The 11,384-nt window shown below is 35.5% G+C and overlaps 1 protein-coding gene across 1 annotated transcript; it reads right to left on the bottom strand.

Annotated features, from left to right (window-relative positions):
- Positions 1-287: 287 nt before the first annotated feature.
- Positions 288-8,407, bottom strand: LOC105156933 (squamosa promoter-binding-like protein 7). The gene is made up of 10 exons (XM_011073202.3): positions 7,553-8,407; positions 6,318-6,490; positions 5,820-6,043; positions 5,650-5,724; positions 5,431-5,538; positions 4,879-4,996; positions 3,965-4,100; positions 3,072-3,225; positions 1,673-2,206; positions 288-966 (listed from the first exon to the last, which is right to left on the bottom strand). Exons 1-10 carry the CDS (start codon positions 8,092-8,094, stop codon positions 670-672), a joined length of 2,361 nt encoding a protein of 786 aa, XP_011071504.1. The 5' UTR covers positions 8,095-8,407; the 3' UTR covers positions 288-669.
- Positions 8,408-11,384: the final 2,977 nt, after the last annotated feature.

Genomic DNA, 11,384 nt, shown 5'->3' with positions numbered 1-11,384 from the left:
TCATCATGTAATAATTGAATCTTTATTAGTGGGGATGACTAATTGCTTGCCCTTGGCCCCACTTTGATGACTAAAGTATTTTTTTAAGTTATCTTTCTCAATAATGAAAAGTGAAACGACTATCTACCACTTGTGATTTGTTTCTGTTCATATTGTGATCCTGAAATCTGAGCACCTATACCACTGGTATACAAGTTCTACCCTGCAACTTGGCCATTACAAGAGCTCACAACAATGCATGAATCAGATCAAAACTCTCTAGGACATTGTAATCACAAAAACCAACAGATCCCAACAAATTTTCTAGTACAAACAAATTTTATCAACAGTCATTTTGCTCATAGAAAGAGTACTAATACATCAGGTAAGAAATACTAACAAGACTCTACATTAGATGTTGGTTTGCTTGGTTCCTCATCAGATAGAAACAAATTATACATGAAAAGAAACATGTAAACGAGCTTTCGGCTGGTGTACCAGAAAGCTTTCATCGGTTCTCATGTAGCAGAGCCAGGTATTATCATGTTCCCCCCTGCAAATTCCTCAGGGTTTAAGTACAGAAATTCCCCAGCCCGGTATATGTTCAAACTAAACATCCAACGAAGTGTACATACAGTATGTACAGATGAGAGACAAAACCTCTAAGGCGATGGAAAAATCTGATTATCATTAAGTGTTGTCAAACAAACACCTCTGGATAGTGGTGACGATCAGGTCAACCCGTTGAGGGTGGAGGACGATCGAACATATACCAAAACAAACACCAATGGCAGCAATTGCCATGATAAGAAGCCGGGAAGTAGAAAACATTCTCGTTAACAACCGACTGGAAGACTTTCCCAGCGTTTCCTGATGATTAACATCCATGATCACCTCTTGTTTTAGCAGAGGAAGTGTCAGGCTTTCATCTAGAGATGGTGAGGGCACGTTGAGCCCAAGCATATTCTTCACCATTCTTTGCACAACCTGAAAAATAGGGATCACCATCCCCTCATCTATCAGATAGAAGACTTGCACCATAATTTTGTTCAGACACACAGTTCAGAAGTAGAAAATTTTGCTATAACATACTCGTCTAAACTGATTCTAGTGCAATCCCATCTATGAAATTTTATGTCCTCAAACATCCTGCTCAAGAGTGCATATAATACTTTAGCTTTTCCATTAAAGGTAATAACACATGATTCTTTCTTCACTCAGATGCCGATTGGAGAAGCTATAATATCTGTCTTTAGTTCAGCTGTGTCATGCATCATCTATTACATTGACCTCCTATATCATTGATTTAATTACAAATGTTCAAGCCAAATTCAGACTTGAACAGCTGTTTTTCTTTTTCTTTTTCTTTTTTTCCCAATACAATTAGTTTTACATTTGTAGTCTTTTATATTGATCTTTAGCACAGAAGAAAATACCAGCTACCAGAATAACACAATTTGAAAATTGTGGTGAATGCCATTAGTCTCATACACACACAACATGCCAATGGTAGTTATATAAAGATAATAAATTTTTAATCATTTCAAATGTTCAAGCTTCACATTTTTAAATGAACTTTTTATAAAATAATATAACCGTTTCATATGTTCATGCTTTACATGTTTTACTAAACTAGTAAATGTTAGCTTTCATGGAAAGTTATAAAAATATGTCAAGAGATCTGAGGTCTTACCTGATTAGCAGCTGGAATGACAGAGACAGTATCATTTTGGCAGCTGTGACTGTAAAAATTTCCATGCCCTGCAGGGATCACTGAAATGTCTTTTACCATTAATTTATGTGCCAGCCTATGTTGCGCAATATCCATATTTTTCTGTAATAATCTCATGTCGGAATCAGATGTTCCAGTGACCATATTGTTATCTATGGCGGATTTCAGAGAGAAAAATACTCTCTCCAAAACAACAGAAGACTCTTTTTCTATCAGAAAGTTCAATAAACAGTTGAATCTTTGTATATGGGAAGATGTCAACTGTTGCTCCGGTACAGGTTTTTTCAACAACCACGCCACATCTAAAACAAACTCTGATAACAGTGTTTGTCTTGAAGCAAAAGCTTCACATGCAGTCGGGGAAGGAGAAGATTTTCGTTCTTGGGAGGAGACAGGTGCGTCAAACTTATGTTGCAACATTTCCATTTCTGCACAGGTGTCCTTGTCACCCACAAGAATTGGGATGAAGTTGGATAAGCCAGACTGGTTCTCAACCTGCAGAGGCAGCCCATATATGTAAAGAATGAAATGCAATTATAACTTAACTAGTAACTCCATTCTTCTTGCAGCAACTCAAGTATCAATTTCATCTGAAATATCATCACATAACATTATCAAAACCTATTAATACCCATTGATCTAAAGGGTGGAGAGGAAATAAAATTCCAACATCACCCAGGTTTGCCACTTTTACTTTACATTTGAACTCAACAAGGGTTTATTTTTGGTTTATAACACCCCATGTCAACAGAAATTAACATTTTTGGAATTAATATAGAATATGTTTCACTAAAACAAAGACTAAACTTTCAGCTCCAGTAACACAGGGAAGGGTAAATGACAGGCCAAATTCTTATTCTGACTAGCAGAGGGCACCTATCACTGGAGCAGAACTATAAGATTCGTAGGACATTATTATGAATCATCTAACTTGTGAAACAAAGTGCAATCATCAATCAGGAGCCATTTTCATTTTTTCAGTAAGTACATTCCTCAAACCCTATCTATATGATGTAGGCAAAGCAAATGCAATAGATTATATCATTTCATGCATGATGCGCACCCAAGTTCAAAATCAAAAACATTGATTCCACAAGTTTGTAAATGCAGAATCAGAACTTTATCACACTTGCCACATCCTTTATTCAATAAAGTATCTACCTAGCAGTCAAAAACACATAAAACTACTCGAACCTACTTTTAAGAGTTGATGGTAATGATATTAAATAAATTGTGATTCAGAATCTGGCACGACAGTGAAATAACTGATCTCCATACTTAGGCCTCTACAGAAAAGGAGTTCTACACAATTGCAGAACAGATAGCAGGATGGCAAAGGGCAAAGAGAGCTAGATCTCACCTCAATAAAAGCAGGGCCAAAGAGATCCATATTAATTTGAGGGACAAATATCTTCAACAACTGATGGTCGCTGCTGTTGACATCTCCTTTCTCATAACACGATGATACACAAATATTGTATGCTAGGTATCGTCCCGCAAATGATATAAGAAACCTGCAATGCCATTAAAAAATTATATAGGGCCTTAAATTTCGATACAGACACCAAGAAAACAGCATATGAAGGATAAGAACAGGAATTATCAACACTAACCACAAAATTTTTGACAGAAATATTAAATATCAACTAAAACCATATCTTCCCTACGAACCCAATGAGAATCTAATTTGGCATCTAGCACCCCAGATATGATGTCCAACATTTGACAAATAATCTCCACACTATAAAATCATTATCGGGATAACCATCCACTCTTATAACCTAGTCAACGCACTTAGCTCTGATTGCCTATTCACCTAACTTAAGATCGACCTATCTCATAATATGCAATTACCTGCAGCTGTACAACTATTTTCTAAATTTCAAACACTTCATCCCAATTCTTCCTCCTCGCCCTTCCCCATTTGCATAGAGAGGAGCTAGAGGAGTGGAAACGCATTTGAGACCTGGTAAAACGAATACCACCCATGGCACAGAACAATTCTTCTTCTCATTTGTCCCTCTTCACATTTTCAAGCTTCTAATTGCTATATGGTCCAACTAACCGAGATTGTGGTTGCATATCTTGGTATCACAAAATATCAGACAACAGATCGTGCAAGTAACAGAAGAATTTTACATCAAGGACTTCAATGTGATGCCAAACTAGAAAATTAATTGCTAAATAGATAGATTAACCCCGCATAAAGAAATTTACAAAATACTTCCTCCCGAGATATGCATCATATCATACCGAAAGTTTGGTTGCAGCAGATAACTTCCGCAGGCCACAAGTTCCATAGGCCTTCCAGCCTCAAAGCAAGTTGGATAAATATAATGAAGCTTTGGAGCTCGATCCTTCATTTTGACTTTCACTACTGAACTTGCATCTGTTTCCACAAGGATCAAACAAATTTCAGTAATACATGACAGTAACAATTGGTCTTTAGGCTTTATGTGATTATCAATTAAATAAACCCCATTGTGCAAAATCTTTTTCACCAGAGGCAAATCGCCAAACTGTTCGAGACTACAATCCTCGTATTGAAGAAACTAAAACACTCCCAGCATTATCATGCAGCTCGTGCCCATTACTGCTTTACTCGTGCCAATTACTGATTATAAGAAACCATGCTTCACAAACAGGATGTAGATTAATTGGATCATCATTTCTTCATTGGCATACATTCTTCAGGATATGAAAATAAGTTGTAAAATCCATAATAACAATGTCTAACACAGAAGTAACGTATCATCAATGATAAGTTGTCCCTCATTCGATTTACAAGGCAAAAACAGTGACTTTTGCAACGATTACCTTGCAAACCTAAAAGGTTAAGACAAGTCAAAGGAAATAGAAATGCAGAGAACAGTGTTTACACTAATTTCTAACAGAATAACTTCTCCATTTCTAATTTTTGCTCATGTTTTTATCATTTCATAGAATGGAAATTTTACCAGAAACTACCCTCACGTAAAATAATAATGGGCACACCTACCCTTTCTTCACTACTTTAAATGGCAAATGTTTAAGGTTACCTAAAACCTTTACTTTCTAAACTTTTACCAAGACCTCTGTGCCAGGTCAAACTAGGACAACAGTTCTGCAATAAAATGGGAAATGAAACATGAGACACGAATGGTATAAGTAATTCTGAGCCAACTGACCTTTTGAGACACGAAACATCATGTCATTTAGATAAACATGCATTGTGCCTCTTCCAGAAAGCATGCTCCCAGGTGAAGCAACAAGGTCTTTTATACATAGAGCTGGTTCTGCCAATAACTGCTTAATGCAAAGAATCAAACAATTACGCCCACAAAGAATTTATAAGGCTTGGACTCCATGAACATTTTAGAAACCATGCACAATAAATATAAATTAACAACAAGAATAGACATTAAAAGAGTCACATTAGGATTTGATGCACTTTATCAGGTTGAAGGTAATTCAATGCTAAATATGTCTACAAACAGATATTGAAAGATATCCTGTGTAGCTTCCCTAATAGAGGGCATACTACGACAGCACTCAACGACCAGGATACTCTTAGATGGAACAACCTTTTACTTTTTAAGCATCATATTACAGAATCTCCACATATAAATATACTTACACATTTAACACACTTATATTAATAACAGATAATGGATAATGGATCATGGATGACATTACCTAAATTATTAACAAACTAGGAATAAAGATAAGATCCAGTATACCTTAAGCCACACTGGCTTTGGCATTGCGATAAAAGCTGTCAAAATTGTACACCCTGGACGAATATACCCTTCCAACTCAATGGGCATGCTAGCCAACCATTGAAATATCTGTTAATGTAGGTACCACTATGTTAGCCAGAACCCAAAATGTCTTTTATATAAAGAAACATTTATTTCTCTCCCTTGTATACTAAACTGCAATATTAATGTTTAGAATACTTGATGTCGAAGCCGTCGAGGAAACTCTGCTGGATTCCAGTCATAGAGCTTGAAGGAGATCCTACCAGCAGGGCACTGCAAGAACATCATAACAATCCAGACTAACTTAAGCTAGATTCACTGAGGAACAGGATAAAAAGACAGAAAGCAGCAGTGAGGCATGCAGATACCACAGAGGAAAAAGTGCTCTTGTTTTCGCAGTTGGACGGAGAATGTTTGTATCTTGGGTTCTGTCTATCCCCAACGATATGAGCTTCGTCAAAGGCGGGAAATGATACAACACTATCACTTTGGAGACTGTGAGACCCAAGAGCAGAGCACAGTGTGGAGACATGCCCATCTGACTCCAATAACATTTCCTTTTCCTCAAGCTGACTGCTAACACATAATCCATCTGGACCACCAAATTTGATTAGCATGGCAAATCACTTGAGTGCAAATTGCTAAACACATAAATGGTTGTAAGAAAAAAACAAAGAACAATAATATCCCCTAAATCCAATTGTCAAGACTAATAAGAGTTAACCAAGAATCTCGCCAAAATTTGCATTGCACATTAAGCAAGTTTATACAATCCTTTAGACCCGTAAAAGAGAAGTAAACAAGGAGACGCGAGAAGCAGTTGGAAGAGGGGAAGATTAGAACCCATGGAGATATATCTGCCATACCTTTTCCAGTATCATCATCGCCACTAACATCATCAACCAAGATAGCCTGTTGAGATTCCTTTTGCATGCCTTCTTTAGAATCATTAGGTTTCCTTCGACGTCTGTTATTGTGCCGTTCTAATTTCCTCCTACAACTACGTTTACCCTCATCAAAATCTGACAAGATATGAAACCTGCAAAAGTTCTAGATGTATTAGCATGATACTCCGAGAAAATTAAGTTCCCATTCATTTTCAGCCATTAACATTAATGCAAATGCAGCGAGCTTTTCTTTTCATAGTGCCAACGTAATAAATACAGAGGGTATGACTAACACCTTGACAAGAACCCATAAATCATGTTGCCACACAGCTGTCTACTCTTCTAAAACTCAGAAGCAACGACCCCTTAATCCAATCCCCAAACACCAAACCGAATGTAGATTCCTTCCAGAAATCTGATATTTGTTGCAGCGGGTGAGGCAGAAGGTCAAAATAAACTGCAAACTCACACTATTGCCATATTTTATCAAGCAAGCAGAAAAAAGATGAACATAATAAGTTCACATATATTGTTTTCTTCAAGGTTTTTACTTACATTTATCCCACCAAAAGTCTAAAATTTCTATATGTATCACTGTGGAGCACTTTCTATCCAGTCATTATCAGACAAGTTAGACATGCCAATAACTCATGCTGAAAACTACGACAAGCTACTCTTGGACATTTTTCTGTCCAAAATTCACCCCAAACCACATTCATATCAATTCAACACACTAAAAACTTGGCCGAGAAGCTCGCTGAACAACTAATTTGAGATTCTTAAATCCAAATTTAATTTTATGGCGATAGCACATGCACTTTATTATTTCCCGAAACTCCGTGATGGCATATGTACCCCTCGATTCACCTCAGTGATCAAATTAAGCTTCTAAGCACCTCTATAAATAGCTATAGCATTGCATCCAAAGTAGAACCAGAGCATAACATCCTGACATTTAGATAACAAATAAATATCTCAAATATGAACATCAAAGCTAACTTTAGTTTGTTCCCATACATCAAGGCAAAAATCATCACCAGCACACACCATATGAGCAAACATTTTCACCTTGACAATGTGTCTAACATCGAAATAATCCGTAGAATTTACTATTAATCGAAACAAGAAATACCCCTTTGACAAATAATCCAAACATCAAAAACTCAATTCGTAGATGTTCCAATCAAACAAGGAAAAAAGAAAGAGGATCTTACTTTCCACACTGCTGGCAATACCTCTTGCTCTCCCCATCTAGCTCCACGGCACTGGCATTTGCACACCGCAGACACACTCTATGCCGCTTATGATACCCTTTAAGCTCGCTAATATCAACCTCGCACCCTGGTACCTGGCACCGAGCTGGGGCGCCACCCGAAGCCCTCAACATCCGGGACCGCTTCTTCCCCGGAAGCGCGGACTCCTCCTCCTCTAACTTCTCATCCAATTCGGGGCAGGCGCATGGGACCCGACCCGCCAAGAAATTCGAGCAAACCAATCTGGGGTCTCTTTTCCTGACCCTGCCCGGCTTTTCCAGACCCGAATTCTCCGACGGTTGACTTTCTTCAATACCGGGCTGTTCGGGTTCGGTCTGGGGAAAGGATATGTGAAGGTTCTCATCGAGATTGAAGTCAAGGAAATCAGACCAGTTGAAGAGTGATGACGAGGTTAGGTCATCGGCAGGAATCCGGTCGGCTGCTGATGGTACACCAGGCACTCTCGGTTCGATTCCTGGGGGCTGCGGCGGGTTTTGCTGCATTTTTTAGGGATTTTTGGGGGCCGAGAAAATGGGAGAAATGAATGGGTATTAGGGGTTAGAAAATTCTTGTGTGTGAGTTTCTTGCAGAAATGTAAGGGGTCAGACAGACAGACAGACAGACTTCTGAGAGCGATGGTGGTGACACGACGACGTGAAAATCTTGACGCGGGTGAGAAGGGGCGGCCGCAGCCGGGGAAGTTTCCTTTGGTTTTGATGATGAAGAAGAAGAAGAAGTGATTGATGGCGGAATCAAATGCTGCTTACTTTTCGTCTCTTTCAATCATTTTCTTCTGTTTTTTTCTTTCCGCCCCAATTTACACTAAAATTTTGTACCATGAAATTAAGCGCACAATAAATATATTACATTTATCGTATAATTAATTTAGATATAAACAAACTTGATCTGAATCAAAATTTTTCATGACTTAACGACGGGCTTATGTTGTTCTTACTGAGTTTAAGATATCACAAATATATTCTATTTATAATGGTTTGTTCTTTTTTGTCTTGTTCGAACATATTAGTTAATTTGAATTATTGATGTCTTGAAATAATCATCGAATTTGAACGTATTGAAACAATCATTAAGTTGTGGTTTCAAGTCCGACGTATCTCTATTTGTGTAATAATTTGTACACTTTGTCTCATTTGAACATCTTCGTTAATTTGTATTATTAATATATTGAGACAATTGTGGAATTTGAACTTACTGAACCAATCGTTAAGTTGCCAGTTCGAGTCATACGTGCATATTTGTATAATGGTTTGTTCTTTTTGTCCTCATTTGGACGTATTAATCTGAATTGTTGATGTATTAAAATAGTCGTTTAATTTGAATATATTGAAATAGTTGCTAAGTAATGAGTTCGAGTCCAATATATGTCTGTATATATAATAATTTGTTATCTTTGTCTCGTTTGAATATATTCATTAATTTAACTTTTGATATATTAAAAATTTTAAATGTATTAAATAATATAGCAAATTATGACTATAAAAAGGGGGGAAAAAAAGAATCATTTTTATATTTCTATACCAATATTTCTTTGATAGGTGGAAAATAATGAAAAATTGAAATATTTTAAGAATTCCACATTAGATACACTAAATTGGTATTGGTAAATTATTAAGATTATAAAGATATTTTATAAATTTTATATTAGCAAATCAAAATAAGCTACTTTAGAGGGCTTGAACTTAATATATTTATTAATGATCCAGCAATCATTAAATAATAATCAATATGCACTCAATGCTTTTACATCACTTAAAGTTTTACTATAATTATTTTAAATGTAAATAAATAAAAATTAATAAAATGGATTTAGCTTGATATGCATGAATAAAAATTATTGGCATTAGATATAATTTAAAAGAAATTATTGAAAAAATGACTACGTTTGAGGGTATTACAGTCCACATATATTCTGACAATCGACGATAATAGTTATAGACCCCTTCTCGCTTCATTAGAATATATTATAATTATATAATTATTTATTGTATAACACACATCAATTAATATTGTCAAATATTTATAATTAACCACTAACCAATTACTATTGAAGTAGAGTCACACACACTATCCACACACTGGTGAGACTCGAACCCACGACATCCTGACGATGGGGTCTGATTTTTGCCAATTAATACCAATTATTAACGTCAATTTTTGCTTTTTAAATAGTGAAACCCAATCTTTAAAATATATATTTTTTATATTTATTTTTAATGATTTGGCTGTTTTGTTCACTTTTTTCTGCATTAAAGTTGGGATTGGATCACTACCTTTTCACCTTAATTTATGCTTTTTGACACCCAACTTTTTTACCAAATTTCAAAGTTAGGTGCAAGAGTTGGAAAAAAAGACAAAAAGTAGTACTAATATATTTTCTTTAAAAAAATCTTAATTACCTTTATAATCCACATAATTAACTTATAAAAGTTAATGTGTATCAATACTTTTATTAATGCATTATTAAAATATGAACTATAATAACAATAATTATTGCATTTTTTTTTACTTGATACAATGTATTACAAAGGTATAAAAGTGTTATGTATTTTATTTTCCAAAATTAATTTTGGTTAAATAAATAATTAAGAGTCGACGTGAGTCAGTTCGTCCAGCCAGCTATTCTATGCGATTCTTGAAATTATTTTCCAAAGGTATAAAGGTGTTATGAATTTTATTTTCCAAAATTAATTTTGGTTAAATAAATAATTAAGAGTCGACGTGAGTCAGTTCGTCCAGCCGGCTATTCTATACGATTCTTGAAATTATTTAGCATTATTATCTTGAAAAATAATCGGTGTTTTTTGAAAGATAATTGTTTTTGCATGAATTACACTGTTGTTTTATGATATATTTTCATGTATTTTATTATGTCCCTTATCTATTCAGGAGTGTGTTTAATCAAATGAATATATTAATCAATGGTTAAAAATACATGTAAAAGATTATAATTATATATAAATATGTATGTACTGTCGGGTTGAACTGATTTATGTTGACTCCTAATTATGACCGTTTGATATTATTTACGTCCAACAACATCATAACTAACCACCATGAATGTGGTATGATGGTTAATTGTTCAATTATTAACTTCAAGGTTACGAATTTGAACCTGACTGAAAATAGATAGTTCGTCAATTTATGCGGCTGTATGTTGGTACGGCAGTAGCAGGCCCATAATATTTGATCAAGTGAAGAGTGGGCTTGACGTTTTTTTTTATATATTAGTGGGACTATAGTGATTAAGTAGGCATATGTCTCAACAAGTTCCGGCGAAAAGGAACATTTTGTGGCAATTAGGTTCCAATCTGAACAAACTTTGCCAAAAGAAAGTATTTCGTGGATGTTAGATTCCGTTATGTAAGTGTATTATGGGACAACAGTGATAGGTCCATAATACTTGATTAAGTGACAGTTGGGGTTGACTTATTAGTATATTAATGGGATTACGATGACCAAGTTAGATAATGTCTCAACAAGCTCTAACAAAATGTTCCCATCTGAACACCGTTGGCAAAAGGAAATATTTCGTGGCCGTTAGGTTCCCTTACATAAGTGTATTATGGGACAGCAGTGTCCGGTCCATAATACTTGATCAAGTGAAAATTGAACTTCACTTATTGATATGTCGACTGGACTATAATGAGCATGTTGAGCAACGTCCGAACAAGATATGGCAAAAGGAACATTTCGTGGAGATTATAAATATATTTGTACTATTTAGAGTATGAAGGGTTAGTTTATTGACTAAATTAACCATATCTTTCAAAAA

Source organism: Sesamum indicum, linkage group LG3, assembly GCF_026168435.1.
Source record: "Sesamum indicum cultivar Baizhima isolate 11 linkage group LG3, ASM2616843v1, whole genome shotgun sequence".
NCBI classification, from domain to species: Eukaryota; Viridiplantae; Streptophyta; class Magnoliopsida; order Lamiales; family Pedaliaceae; genus Sesamum; species Sesamum indicum.
The sequence above is the reverse complement of the archived record's forward strand: the minus strand, read 5'-3'. Positions and strand labels throughout refer to the sequence as shown.